At 38.5% G+C, this 15,810-nt stretch overlaps 1 protein-coding gene across 3 annotated transcripts in view; it reads right to left on the reverse strand.

Moving 5' to 3' along the window:
* MAP2K5 (mitogen-activated protein kinase kinase 5) overlaps window positions 1–15,810 on the reverse strand; it is a 263,835-nt gene that overhangs the window by 102,978 nt on the left and 145,047 nt on the right. For all 3 annotated transcript variants that reach the window (XM_059915478.1, XM_059915477.1, XM_059915479.1), the window contains exons 14-15: window positions 8,878–8,951; window positions 7,865–7,915 (exon numbers count right to left, since the gene is read on the reverse strand). In XM_059915478.1, coding sequence (XP_059771461.1) covers window positions 7,865–7,915; window positions 8,878–8,951 — 125 coding nt within the window. The remainder of the gene's footprint in view (window positions 1–7,864; window positions 7,916–8,877; window positions 8,952–15,810) is intronic.

The raw sequence follows: 15,810 nt of genomic DNA on the forward strand, positions 1-15,810 counted from the left end.
AAGAATTATGAATTCCTGCCTCTGTACTTCTTTAAAATGTCATTCATATCTTTCATATTAATTTATCGCACTGTGTTGTAATCATCCATTTGCTAGTCTGTTTCTCCTAAGAGGCAAAGAGAGTATCTTACTCATCTTGTACCCAATACCATGCCTGGCACATAGCTGGTGTGCCATCAATGCATGCTGACTGAAGAGATGCAATACATGTTTACTGCACATTTGGTTTTAAGCATGAACTAATCATTAAGTTCCCTGGAGTGTTCTATTAATGTAACTTCGCTGCATATTATTGTTGTTCATGTCCATCAAGAACTTCTAGGGACTTCCCTGGTGGCTCAGTGGTTAAGAATCCACCTGTCAATGCAGGGGACATGGGTTCAATCCCTGGTCCGGGAAGATCCCACATGCCGCGGAGCAACTAAGCCCGTGCGCCACAACTACTGAGCCTGCACGCTAGAGCCCGCGTGCCACAACTACTGAGCCCACAAGCCGCATCTACTGAAGCCTGCGTGCTCTAGAGCCTGTGTTCCGTGACAAGAGAACCACCGTAATGAGAAGCCTGCGCAATGCAGTGAAGAGTAGCCCCGCTTGCTGCAACTAGAGAAAGCCAGCATGCAGCAACGAAGACACAATGCAGCCAAAAAATAAGAACTTAAAAAAACAGTTTAAAAACAATGTCTTAAAAAAAAAAAAAGAACTTCTAGCAAACATGAAAATCCTAAAATCCTCTAGAATTGTTAAAGAAATGACCAAATGTTGCCTTCCTCCTTCTGTCCTCTCTCCCTTTCACTAACTGACAGTCATCAATATACAGCACTTCATCTAGAAGTGCAGGACCAACAATAAGGTTAAATATAATCATCACATTTGCCCACTGAACTACTAAAACAAATGTAAACTGTAATGTGAAAATAAAGCACAGAAAAATTTAATTTAAAAAGAAAAATTAGCAAAAATCATAATGGTCACACACATCAGAAGGCAAATAGGAGAACTCCTTAAGGACGAGAGTCTAACAACTTCTCATTAGAGAAATTATTCTTACAGTAAGCTAACAGAATGAGATTACTGTTGTGATGCAGTGCTCAAGCACGAATGCTGAGTGAAAGGTGGGCAGCCAGCTCTACAGGTGTATCCTCAAGAATTCATAGGGACCGGGAAACATGTCCAGGTTGCTGAAACTGACACAGGTACAAGATAAGTCCCAATACATTCTGAATGTATAGAGTCAGGACCTGATGGCTAAGGCTGCACAATTCAAATCTGTTCTCACACTTGAGGCCAAAGTGGCCTGCTCTGTCCTCTCCCTTCTAAAACCAAACCAAACTAAACCAAACCAAACCAAACCAAACCAATGGCCAGGTATGACACTACTGAGAGAAGATCTGTGATGAACATTTTTCCGTTAAAAAGCAAAAGCTGAGTTACTTTCTGACATGACATTTGTCACTAGTGTGGAAAGTTTAATGAATGGAAAACCATGACTCTTGTCTAAAGCACCTGTAGTAGAGTTAAAGTGTAGGGGAAAAACCCTGGTCTGTTCTTAATGAGAACAGTAAGGAGTGGTGATGATATAAAAAGCAGAGGATTCTTTTCTTTTTTTTTTTTTTTTTAAATTTATTTATTTATTTATGGCTGTGTTAGGTCTTCATTTCTGTGTGAGGGCTTTCTCTAGTTGCGGCAAGCGGGGGCCACTCCTCATCGCGGTGCACGGGTCTCTCACTATCGCGGCCTCTCTTGTTGCGGAGCACAGGCTCCAGACGCGCAGGCTCAGTAATTGTGGCTCACGGGCCCAGCCGCTCCGCGGCATGTGGGATCTTCCCAGACCAGGGCTCGAACCCGTGTCCCCTGCATTGGCAGGCAGATTCTCAACCACTGCGCCACCAGGGAAGCCCAAGCAGAGGATTCTAAAAGGGCAGTGGCTCTAAGATGGCATGCACACTCCACCCCTCCACTTACCGCTGTGACTGGGCATTTACCCAGGACCCATATTTAGTTAACTCATTCCAGAATTGTCTCTATTTATAACACAGTACCCTAGGGTTTACTTGTCAAAAGCAGGACGATACCAAGATACATCCCTTACCTCTTCCCATAAAGGAACTTCTGCTCAGTGTTAGGCTACTCAGAAAATTAACAAAGTATGCACAAATACTTTAGGTTAGTATGTAATCAAAAAGTATATATCATAAACAATGGGGATTTTTTAAAAAAGCCGGCAAGATCACTGTGTGGGTAGTAGAGTACACTGGTTAAACAAGGATCCTGGAGTCACACTGCTCTAACTCAATCTGTTTTCCAGTTCACTAATTCTCTCTTCTGCTCCATTCAATATGCTACCAAATAGTGAGTTTTTCATTTTTATCTAGTAGTTTTGTTTGGGACTTTCTCAAATCAAGTATGTCACTTCAAAAATTTTTGATCTAAAGTCTGCTTGCAACTGTTGTTCCTTCATGTTGCTCTGTTTCCTTGTGTGACTAGTTTTCTTTGGCTGCTTGTTAGTTTTTGTTCTTCAAAAAAAATTTTGGAAAGGTTCTCTGAGGCCTAAAGTGGATGTGCCCACCTCAAACAATATTCTCAGCATGAAGCTCCTTTTCTAACTCAAGTCACATATACAAACATCCAGGGTGCAAATCTGTGCCAGAGTTAAGTCTATGGCCACAACTTTCTCCCTTTTCCTTTTTCTCCTGCTGCTCTGCTTGGCTCTGAGAAGCCTTCTCTTTTGTTCCCTGGGATGGGGGAGGAAGAGCAGCTTTAACTCTGGTTTGCTTTTATACTGGGGCGGGGGCCTCTTCAGGTTTCCAGCATAATATGGGGAAGATCTTCTCCAAGACCCTCTGCCTTAAGGGAGCCCCCATATCATTCACAGCTGTAGTAGTACAGGCAAATGTCCTCAGGAATAAGTAGCTTTGGTGCTCTGACATTCTGCTTTCCCTTCTGTTTCAGGTTTCCATCTGAAAACCGTCCTGGGAGTTCCCTGTTGTCGTTTTAGCTCTTCAGTGCACTTGAGATGGTTTTTAAAGTATTTTAATTAGAATTTTTCAACAGAAGAGTTGGTCCAAATAATCTAATGTGCTACTACCAGAAACTAGAAGCTGGTGTCCTAATTAAATCTTGACTGTCACTACTTGCCAGCTGAGAATCTGGACTAAAATTACTTCACCTTTGGTTTCTTCATCTGTAAAATGAAGACAATAATAATATGTATGCTTAATGGAGTTGTCTAAAGATTAAATAAATCCATGTAATATGCTCAATTCAGTAGATGCCACATGGGGATGCTCAGTAAATGTTGGCCTCCTTCCAATCATTACCATCACCAGTACGATCACTGCATGAGCATGGCCAACTGAGTTGTATCACGTAATCTGTATAGGTTATAATCTGGGTAAAGGTAATTTCTAAAACAGGAATAGTCCAGGTAGAAAAGAATGTTCAGGAGATAAGAATAGTTATTTAGATTGACTTTCTGATACCAAAGGACAAGTATCTGCATAAGATTTCTTAATTTCAAAACTTCAGGTATTCATAACAATAATGTCAAACTTTTATATTTGATTTTTAAAAATTGTAATAGGACTTCCCTGGCGGTCCAGTGGCTGGGACTCCGTGCACTGCAGGGGGGCGTGGGTTCAATCCCTGGTTGGGGAGCTAGGATCTCTCATGCCGCATGGTGCAGCCAAAAAATATATATATATATATATAATACATCACAATGACTGAATAGTGGGTTAAAGTTTCAGGGACTTCTATCTTTATTATTAATTTTTTTAATAGCTTCTTTTTTTATATAAATTTATTTATTTTATTTACTTATTTATTTTTGGCTGTGTTGGCTCTTTGTTGCTGCGCACGGGCTTTCTCTAGTTGCGGCGAGCGGGGGCTACTCTTTATTGCGGTGTGCGGGCTTCTCATTGCAGTGGCTTCTTTTGTTTCAGAGCATGGGCTCTAGGCGTGCGGGCTTCAGTAGTTGTGGCACTCGGGCTCAGCAGTTGTGGCTCGTGGGCTCTAGAATGCAGTCTCAGTAGTTATGGCACACGGGCTTAGTTGCTCCGTGGCATGTGGGATCTTCCCAGACCAGGACTCAAACCTGTGTCCCCTGAATTGGCAGGCGGATTCATAACCACTGCACCACCAGGTAAGTCCCCTTCTATCTTTAAAATAGAGTAAAAGTTCTAGTAATCAGAATTTCCAAGAAATGATTTAATTTAATATAAGCCACCAAAGCCTTTGGACCCCTTTTGTAATCCTTCTGGATGAAATCCTTTTAAAATATAGTGGAAAATATTTCTTGCTTTGGATTAAAATGTCCATTAAACCTAATTACCTGCCCCTAAGATGTAACGTGTCCTTGAACACGCCACTTCAGTTTTTGGGTCTCAGTATCCTCATTGGTCAATGAGGAAGTGGGACCAGATGACTTTCCAAGTCTCCTACAAGACCCACTGCTTAACGTGTCCCTAAATTGTTACTGTTTTTTTGTTTGTTTTCATGACCTAACGATGTTAGAAAAGCCTCCCTATCTTTATCCTAATTACCATTTTCTTATACCTTACATTTCAGATTGTAGGAGAAGTAAGACTGTTCACACATGCAGGGCTATTTCTTGGATTTATTTTCTTTTCAATATTTGAGCAGTCTAGTTGGTTATATTTGAGTCATCTGGGGGTCTTCTATACTTTATCACGCAAGTAAGATACAAAAAAGTTAAATGCTCTGCTTATAATTAGTGAACAAGTCATTTTTGGAATGCAACTTTCATGAACTGATTCATTCATTTAGCACCATGTGAAGGACTGGATATAGAGAATGAGTAGAATAAACCCTGCCCTGTGAAAGTCCTAATCTAGATTTGGAGAGACACATAAATAATTTGGATAGAGTGAGAGGTACAGCAGTTAAAAGTTCAGTCTCTGGAGGCTGATTATGTAGGTTTCACTCCTCACTCTGCCACTTATTAGCTGTATGAACCTGGGTAAGTCACTTAACTTCTCTATCCCTTGGTGCCTTCATCTGTAAAAGGACAATACTATTACCTACCTCATAGGGTTGTTGTGAGGATTTAAAGAGATAATACATGTAAAGGTTTAAAAGAGTGACTGGCACACAGTTCTAATTAAGTGTTGGCTATTATTATCATTGTTACTATCACTGTACAGAAACAGGTATGAATATAAAGTGAGAGAAATGGATATAAAACGAGGGCATTACATCAGATGACCTCAAATTGTATATTCTCACAATCTATTACTGTCCTCTACCTCAGCAGTCCCCAACCTTTTTGGCACCAGGGACCGGCTTCGTGGAAGACAATTTTTCCACGGACAGGGGTGGGATGGGATGGTTCAGGCGGTAACGTGAGCGGTGGGGAGTGATGGGGAGCAGTGGATGAAGCTTCACTCACTCGCCCACCGCTCACCTCCTGCCGTGTGGCCTGGTTCCCAGCAGGCCATGGACCGGTACTGGTCTGCGGCCCGGGGGTTGGGGACCCCTGCTGTACCCTGTATGTCCCCGCCCCCACCCATGTCACACCACCCTCTATTTCTGAGTCTTTGCTCATCCTCCCACAGTGATCTCTCTCTTTTATAAGTGCTCTTTTCACATACTGTTTGAATCATCAAATTCATATATCATATGCCTTCTTATTCTCTAACGGTACGCTTGGTACAACTTATGTCACACATGACATGGCCACATATAATGCCATGTTTCCTATTTTGCCCACGTCTTATGTGGATTACAGAGTGGCGCCACTGTACCTAGCCAACTGCATGGAAGGCGCTCAGTAAATACAGGTTGATTAATTGAAAGTACTCAGTTTCAGAAAGAGCCTTCACTGGCATAGACCAGAAGTTGGCAAACTTTTTGTATGAACGGCCAGATAGTAAATATTTTTCACTTTGTCGGCCATATGGTCTCTGGTACAACTGTCACAACTACTCCACTCTGCCACTATAGCACTAAAGCAGTCATAGACGATATATAAATAAATGGGTATGGCCATGTTCCAACAAATCTTTCCTTTTTTTTTTAATTTAAATTTTTACTTTGAAATACTTATTAATTAACAAGAAGTTGAAAAGCATATATACAGGGAGGTTTTGTGCACCCTTCACCCAGTTCCCCCAGTGGTGGTACTATAATACAATATCACGATACCTCAGGCAGGGATTAAAACCTGTAACAGAATAATAAATGTTATTTCCACCTTCCCCAACTCCCAACCTCTGATCTCACACCAGTTAGGTAAGTCGTGGCCAACGAGAGCCCGCTGAATTGAGCCAAGCTCACTATCAGGCTATCACACTCTTTGCTTCCTAGGTAGCTTACGCTTTTTACAGCTTGAACTATAAAGTTGATGACTAGAATATACTCACCCAAGAAGCAAAGTAATTTTAGCTCTGCCAATCTGAGCTAACGTTTCATGATTTTAATCCCCACATTTTCAATTAAGAGATGGACGCATCACATTCATCCATAAACAAAAAGGAAAAAAAGTAATTTCTTTAATGTACACCTGGGAAAGACAACTGTAATCTGGATTTGTACATTCAAACATATTGCGATTTAATTATTAGAGCAATTTAGAGCTACTATGAACGTGATGGGGAGTGGAAAAGTTGTTTCATTTTTTGTTTGTTTTAAATCACAGTGTTCCATATTTTTTCGAAGACTGAAATCATGGCATTTGGCACAGTTTTGTTAATTATAAAGGTGGCTCACCAATCTCAGATAACCTAGTGGAGCCAAGAAGCCAAGAAGGTGATTAAGTTTTGTAAAAATAGGTATGATGACTTCAGAGATTAATTTTTTGTCACATTACCTAGAAAAATGAGAAAGAATGAATTTTCTTTAAAAACAATGCAAGGCAAAAATTAACTGTTCTGGTATTTCAATTAAACAATGCTTTGTATTGTTCTGAGAATAAGATCCAGGGTTCCATCCATATTAACATTGCTTTACCAAGATAATATATGAACAAAGAATATTGAGAAAAAGATCCAGGGTTCTACCCATACTTTGTTTAATTCATATAAAGACTACTAGAAGTGAAATGGACTACCTGAATAAATCTAGAACCCTCATCAAAAAACTAAACTTAAGATGTTAAAGTAAAACTTTGCTCCAAAAATACTAAATAAGTTTCCTGCTTGCCTCCTCCCAGCAATGAAGACCCAACACAGCCAAAAAAAAAAAAAAAAGCAATTTTATGGACACAAATAACTTCCCCTACTTAAAAGGAAAAAGAAACAGGTCAAAGCCAAGTCCACACTGGTATTTGAAACAGTTCTATGCTTCTACTTTTTATTCCTGGTAAATTTATTTCAGAGGGACCAAGTAAGTTGTCTTATAATAGGTATGAACTCAAGTAAACAGAATATAGATATACAAGTTCGACAGAGAATTGTCTGCTAAATCTTTACATTCAGAGGATCAGATCATAAGTAATAATTTAATTTTTAATTAATAATTTAATTTTGAGCTGCTGTCAAAGCATGCTTATTCCTGGAAAAAACAGTTGATCTTATTGACCGACATTTTGGTACACTTTAGGGTTAATTAAATTAGCAATGAGGCAAAGTAGCCAATGTGCTATAAGATACAATTTTTCTATAGGATTATACTTCAAAATGATTTTATACTCAAACCAACCAGTTAAGTGAATAAAGTCAGAGAAGTTTGTAGCTCCTGTATAAACCCTAACATCTTTTAGGAAGATTTAAAAACCCAATCATGACTGGATTGACTTTGTAATTTATGATCTGTTAGGCAAAAGCTGTGGAATTAATTCAAGAATTATACATTACCAAGTACATAAAGATGTTGGTTTTAAATGTTATTTTTGCATAAGTTTACTTACCGCCATATAAGCATTTGTTCCAACATACGTCTTGGCTATAGAATTCACCAGCTATGAGACAAAACAGTCTGTCAGAACAATATAAAGATAATGTGGAAATAAAATGGGCAATTATTCCTCATTTAACTTACAATCATCATTTCTATAAATCAACTAAAAATTATGTAAAAAGAAACAAATTTATCTACAAAGGCATTAAAAATGATTAAATCTCTTTTCTTTTGAATGTGATTTCCAACTTAAACAAGCATAGCATTACAGTTTATAGCAGATAACCTTAAACAATTCACTTAAGCAGGATGCTTATCACTTTAGTACCCCAAACCCGCCTGATATAAAAAGTCAATTTGAAGTAGAATTTGAACACACTCATTTTTTAGTCAGATGGTCAAGATGTGAATGAAGCCTCATGCATTACTAGAATGAAATGAACACTAAATACACTGGAGGGATAACAGACTTTGACAACTCATAATACAATGATGACCTTCGCTTTGGTCTTCGTGTTTGGCTGGGAGTAAAGGTGGCTGCAATTCAAATCAACATCACAGCACGCTCATGGGTCACTATCACCAGGGTTCTCAGGGGAGGCCCAAAATGGAAATTAATTAAAATTTGTGCTGCACATTGTAATGGCCCTCCACCATTGTTGCTCCCAATATTAATTTTTATTGTGGGCCAGTTGGGCTCCCCAGGCACAGCTCCCACTCTGCCCTCCCTTTTGTCTGGCCAAAACGCTTTCATATCAAAGCTGCATATCAATGAAGTTTGCTATTCGTAAGTAGTAATTACAATATCAGCAGTTTTTACTGTCATTAAACAATGAACAATCATATTCTGATGAAGGAAACTCGCTCAGAGATTAAAAATGAATAACACAATCCCAGCCAACGAGAAGATGCACAGTTCTGTTTGTCTGGCAGCTAGGTGATTTTTCAATCCAGAGAGTAGAATGAAAATAGAAAGTGGATGTTACAGAGAAGAGAGCAGATCGGGAGGAAAAAGAGACCTACCTGAGTGCTAACTCCAAAATCACACAGCTTGACTTGTCCTCTTGTGTTTACTAGCATATTAGAGGGCTTCACATCTAAAAAGGGACCAGAAAAAGCCATATCACTAATTCCATATCTACAGTGCTTGTTCTAAAAAAAGCACACATGCACACCATACCATATTGCAGAAGTGCCATCATCTGTTCAACCTAGAATTCTAACCACAAATTTAACGCAAAGCATTTTATCTGGAGGCAAAATGTAAGGTCCTAACTCCCTCACTTCCAACCATTTCTGGTTTCTATAGAAGCAAGGGTTTATTTACTTCACATGAAAGTCAAATAAAATCTTGGCTTCCAGCAACAGTAAATACACCCAATATCCTACTCCAGCTTTCAGGAAAAGTAGATAAGAAAATGTAACCTTCCTGCAAAGAATTTGTACAGAAAGGCTTAGTTCTGCTCTCAAAGTGAAACTGCTCCTCCCAGCTAAGGAGCAGTAAGGGCAAAGGGAAGTCAGCAAGGAAAAAAATCATTCATATGTTTGCTGGTAACAGGTTATATCTGGTTGAAACAATGAGAACATGAATGCAGTTCTGCTATTTCCTGGTTTTACCTGCTACTTCAGATAATCCTCAGAAATTGATCTAAAAGATGTGTAAATGTGTGTGCATGCGTGCACTTATCAGTCTTTGTTTCATTTATCCTTCTCTTCCCTTACATCATTTCGACTGTTGTTAGAGTTAACAAAAGAACTGGCACAGCTTTTGCCAAGGCAGTCCGCTAAATAATGACACAAAGCGTTTCTGTGAAGCATCGTCAGTGACAACAATGGGCCTTTTCAGGAATTCAAGGAGCCCACAAAAACATCCAAGCAGGATAAGAGCACACCACTTTTGATGGTACAGAACAGCACCTGCTTCAGTGCTTCATCTTCAGTGGCGAAAGTGGTCAAGAACAGACAACTTGTTATATTTAATACAGCATATAACCTTAATTACCCCAAAACTAAAGACTCATAATTTTTATGTAACATCTAAAAAAAATCTGTGAGTTAATCTCACTCTGTCCCTCCACCCTGCAAAAAAGTATCTTGCCAAAAGTAGGTACTTAACTCAAACTTCAAGTTCAAACTCAGTAACCAACAATTACTGAACCCTACCTACCATATGACAGGCAACATGACAGGCATTTTCTCATACATGTGCTCATTTGGTGTTGCCTGACGGACACTAGAATGTAAACTCCACGAAGGCAGGGACTTTGTCTCTTTTATTGACTACTATATCCCCGTCCCTGAAGAGTGCCAGGCATACGGTATACGTTTAGTAAGTATTTGTTGAATAGATGAGAATAAATTAATGGAAACCATGAACACATAGTATTATTTTGTTAATGATTCTGTTGTGATCGCGGGTTAGCTGTAGACCACGTCTCTGTAGCATGCCCTTTCAGGTAAAACACACTATATACTTCCTTTAGGGGGGCTTTCTCTTTGAATACAGGTCAGTATGCCCAGGCAGGTGTAAGCTTTTTCAACCAACTGGTCTCTCTGCCTCCAGTTTTCCCCAATTTCAATATAAACCTTATACCACCATCATATTAAATATACTTTCACTCTATCACTTCTCTCCTTGAGGAGGAAGTAAAATATTCCCTGACCTCCCCCGCCAACCCCAATGTGAACTCCTTAAGAATAGGGTTGTGCTTTCAAATATGCCTCAATAGTTTGCACAAAAAATATACATCATAGACAGCCACAGTAGACACTCAATAAATGTTTGCCGAACTGACAGAAATGTTAGGCTCTACAAAGCCTGGTCTTATTTTCCAAACCTAATTCTCATTATAAGCCCTCAACTTTGAATATTTTTCTTTTGGACAATCTTCTCTTTTATATACTGATACCCTTAAACCATCTTAAGCCATACATCAGATGGAGACAGATAAAGAACAAATATTCTGAGCTCCTGGAAGAAGGAGCTACATGGAAATCACAAGGTATGGTAAAATGAACAAATCCTTAGCTTTAATCAGACACACATTTGACTTAAGTGGATCAACAGAGAGAGAAAGAATAAAACAACAAAATTTCTAGATTATAGTCTAAAAGGCAAGGTGTAAATAAGAACTTTATGGCATTTTCAGCTCTCCAACATCTTTTTTTACTTACATGTAATCCTACTGCATGACTTTGCACATTCACCTTTCAGCCTAGCTTTCAGGAATACTTTGTGTATGAAACCAGTAGACATACAGCCATCCTCAGAACAACTTTTGTATTCCAACTAGATTGTTTTAGTCATTGTCTCAAAAGAAAGAAACAAATCCAAAACACCCCATTACTAAGCCTTTGTTCATGCTGTGTCCCTGACCCCAAACCACCTGGGTTTAGAAACCCTTCCTTGATATTTTTTGACTGAACCCTGCTCATCCTTCAACTCAAGTACCCCACCTCCCTGTTGCCGTACCTACTCAGGCCATCAAAATCGCTGCTTCCTTTGAACTGCTAAAGCATTTACTGTCTGTACCATTTGGAACTGAGCATGTGACATTTTTTTACTAGTAATTACCACATTTACTGTTACAGGTATCACCAAGTAATAAGTTCACAGGGTAGGAATATGCCTTATACATTTTTGTATGTATCCTGTTTGAGCATATTATCTTGCTCACTGGTAGATGGCTTTCTAAACAATATACTAAATTTGCTAATATAAGTGTTCCAAATCCAGCAATATCATTTGAACATAAAAGACCCCTTTAAACAAAATCAGTGGATTCAGGCTAGAAGACAGAAGACTTGGATTTTAGTTTTTTGGGTCCTGCCACAAATTTGGCATATGACTTTGGACTAGGCATGTGACATTTTAGTTTTCACCTCTGTAGGGAGATAATAAAAGTTACCGTATCAATCTTTAAAAATTGTGGGGATTAGATGAGATAATGAATGTAAAATAGCTTTTAAACTGTCAAACACTCTATAAATATAAGATATTATTATTATCCACTGGCAATCAACCAAGCAACGAAAAGTGTTATATTTTGTTATGTTCAGAAAATAATTTCTGTGCTACTGCAATAAATTTAGGCTGTATTTGGGTAAAATACTAGTTAAAAGAAAATAATTTCAAAAGTCCAGTAAGTAGAATGATAAAACCAATTCAATGTTTATGAGGGGGCATATTTGCCAGACTGAATGTACTCATTCACCGACAAGGCCACTGAACTGGTCTCCTTATTTTTACACTTGCTCTACTAGAGTCTGTCTTGAACACAGCAGCTAAAGTGCCCCCTTTAAAACCTAAATCAAACCATGTCATTTCTCTGCCTAAAACCTCCAAGGGCCTCCCAACTCAATGCAAAATGCATCCCTCATGAAGGTTTCTAAGGCCTTCTCTGAACTGCCCCCCTACTACCTCTGTACTCTCATCCTTCCTACTCCTCTCCCTGCCCACTCTGCTACATCTCACTGGCCTTCTTGCCAGGCATGCTCCCTGCTTTGTGGTTCCACATAACTGGAATACTCTGCACCCATATATACATGCATGGCCTGCTCCTTTACTTGTTTTTAGGTTTCTGCTCAAATGTTACCCTTTTAAGAGAAGCCTTCCTCAACCACCCACTATGAACAGCAGTATCTTCCCACCCCCGATATTCCCTTTCCCTCTTCCCTGTTTCAATGCGCCTCGTAACACTTAGCACCATTGACACCCTATATTTGTACACGTAACTCTGCTCCCTCTCAGTCCTCCCCTTTTGAAGGAAAGCTCCATGAATGCAGAGACGTGATCTGTCGAGTTCACTCCTATATCTAGAAGAGTGCCTGGTATGGACTAGAAATGATATCTGTTGAACAAATGATGGTGATTGAACATTTCCACTAAATAGATGGGCAAACATGTGCACCTGGAGAAGCATGAATTTGGTCTGAGAAGGAGCTCCATCTTTTCCCACTCAATGGCATATACTTCAGAATAAATACATTTCACTATTAATGAATATATTTGTGAATGATATTCTTCATTCTGAGAGGATCTATGGGCATTCAAAAATACTCATTCAACAAATATTTACTGACGCCTTAGCATGAGCCAGATATGATAGTAGGTGCTGTGGAGAGAAGCATGAGTAAGACCCACCTCTGCCCTTCAGGAGAGTGTAGACCAAGGAACTGCTGGTATATATTTTGATGAAAAATAGTGCACATGAGATTTCAGGATAATAACATTGCTTATGTACAATCTAAATGGGATTTGCTTCCTATAATAAAAACAATGAGAGTTATATAACTAAATAGCTCCCAAGCCTGGCCGTGCATTTAAAAACAAAAACAAAAACCTTTTTTGGTTCCACCTCAGATCTGCTGATTCAGAAACCAATCTAAAACAGTCAGGTCTTCAGGTCAGCACTTAGAAAAGACCAACATAACAGGCTGTATTTCCCTCTGATTTAACTGCTGGCAAGTTCAGAATATCTGAAGAGAAATTTCATCTATTGTTTAACTTTACTTTTTAAAATCAATTTTATTGCAGTCATTTTGAATATATAGTTTAGTGACTTTGACAAACATATACATCCATATACCCACACCACAATCAAGATATGAAACATTTATATCACCCCAAAAGGTTCCCTGTGCCCCTTTATAGTCAACTACACCCGGACCTTTGGCAACTACTGATTGGTTTCTGTTATTTTTAGATGATTTTTGCCTTTTCTACATACATCATAAACCCCGTAATATGTTGTTATAATTTTTGCTTTAAAAAGTCTGATGATTAGTGTTTGGATGGTACCTCTCTGTCACTAATATTTAAAATGGATATTTTGCAGACAGTACACAGCTGGGTCTTACTTTTTCAACCAGTCTGACAATTTGTGCTCTTCACTGCAGTATTTAGACCATTCACATTTAACGTAATTAGTGATATGGTTGAGTTCAACTCTACCATCCTACTATTTGTCCCATCTCTTCTTAGTTCCTTTCTTCTTTTATTGCCTTCTTTTGGATTAGATGGGCTCTTTTTAGCATTCCATTGATCTCTACTATTGAGTTCTAAGCCAGAAGTTGGCAAACTTTTTCTGTAAAGGACCATATTTCAGGTGTTGAGGGTCAGATGGTTTTTGTTTTAACTACTCAATTTTGCCACTGTAGTGCAGAAGCAATCATAGGCAATGTGGAAATAAATGGCATGGCTGTGTTCCAATAATCTTTGTTTACCAAAACAGGTAATGAGCCAAATTTGACCGGTGGGCTAAAATCTGCCAGCCCATTTGAAAGTTGTTGTTTTTTTTTTTTTTAACGGCTGTTCTAGGATTTACAGTATGTTTCTTTAATGTTTCACTGTCTACTTTCAAATAATATTAGGGTATTTAATTTATAATGTAAGAACCTCAGAACAGTATGCTTCCATTTTCTTCCCTCCCATCCTCTGTGCTACTGTTATACATCTTTCCTCTACATATGTTATAATTGCCACAATATGGTGTCTTTATTTTTGCTTTAAATAATCATTAAAAAATTTTTTTAAAATATATTTTATTGAAGTATAGTTGATTTACACTGTTAATTTCTGCTGTATGGCAAAATGATTCAGTTATACATATATATACACACATTCTTTTTCATATTCTTTTCCATTATGGTTTATCACAGGATATTGAATATAGTTCCCTGTGCTACACAGTAGGACCTTGTTGTTTATCCAGTCTATATATAATAGTTGACATCTGCTAATCCCAAACTCCCAACCTATCCCTCCCCCACCCCCCTCCTCCTTGGCAACCACAAGTCTGTTGGCGAGGGTCAATTCCTGATTTCCACACATTTCTGTCATTCCTGACTTCTGGCCATATGCTGGCCTGAGAGCTACAGTGCTCAGAAGGGTATGTGACATCCTTGGGACCCCATGACACAATGAAGGACTCTGAGCCCCTTATGAGAGGTAGCATGGCAAGGCTGATGCCAGTGTCAGCACTACATGCCCCACAAACCTGTCTACTCCAGCACTTCCTGGGGAATGTGGGGTTGGGAGCAATGGCTTTGGAGCTAGAGCAAGTGTGTCAGCTGTAGTAGTGAGTGAGTCGGTATATGAATGAGGTTCAGATCAGCGCTCAGTGAATGAAAAATTTTTAAAAGGTCTTTTATATATCCACATGTATACACTATTCCTGGTGCTATTTATTCCTTTGTGTAGATCTAACAATCTATCTGGTATCATTTTCCTTCTGTCTAAACAACTTCCTTAACACTTTTTATAATGCTGGTCTATTGGCAATAAATTCTCTCTGCTTTGTTTGCCTTAAAAAGTCTTTATTTAGCTGTTATTTTGGAAAAGTATATTTACTGGACCTAGAATTCTGGATTTAAAGGTTTTTTGTTTTTTTCAACATTTTAACAATGTCTTCCCGTTATCTTCTGGTTTGCATAGCTTCTGACAAGAAGTCTGCTGTCATTCTTATTTTTGTTCCTCTCTATTTAATGTATTATGTTTATTCTGAATATTTTAAAGATTTAGAAAATCACTGGCTTTACATTTTTAATTTTGATGTACTTTGGTATGGTTTTGTGTATATCCTGGTTAGTTTGTTAGGCCTCCTAGATCTCTGGGTTTATGGGTTTCATCAAATTTGGAAAGTTTGGGAGCATTATTTCTTCAAATTATTTTTTGTTCCCTTTTCTTTCTCCTTTCCTTCTGAGACTCCAGTTACATATATATCCTAGACTTCTTGATACTGTCTCAAAGGTCACTGAGGCTGTGCTCATCTTTTTAGTCTTCTTTCTTTACAGTAATTTTAGATAATTTCCGTATCTCTAACATCAAGATCACAAATCATTTCTTCTGCAGTGTCTAATCTACTGTTAATTCCATCAAGTGAAATTTTTACTTCAGATATTTTATTTTTCATATCTAGAAGTTCCACTTGGTTCTTTTTTCTGTCTTCTAGCTCT

The sequence above is a fragment of the Balaenoptera ricei genome, chromosome 2 (genome assembly GCF_028023285.1).
Source record: "Balaenoptera ricei isolate mBalRic1 chromosome 2, mBalRic1.hap2, whole genome shotgun sequence".
Lineage (NCBI taxonomy): Eukaryota > Metazoa > Chordata > Mammalia > Artiodactyla > Balaenopteridae > Balaenoptera > Balaenoptera ricei.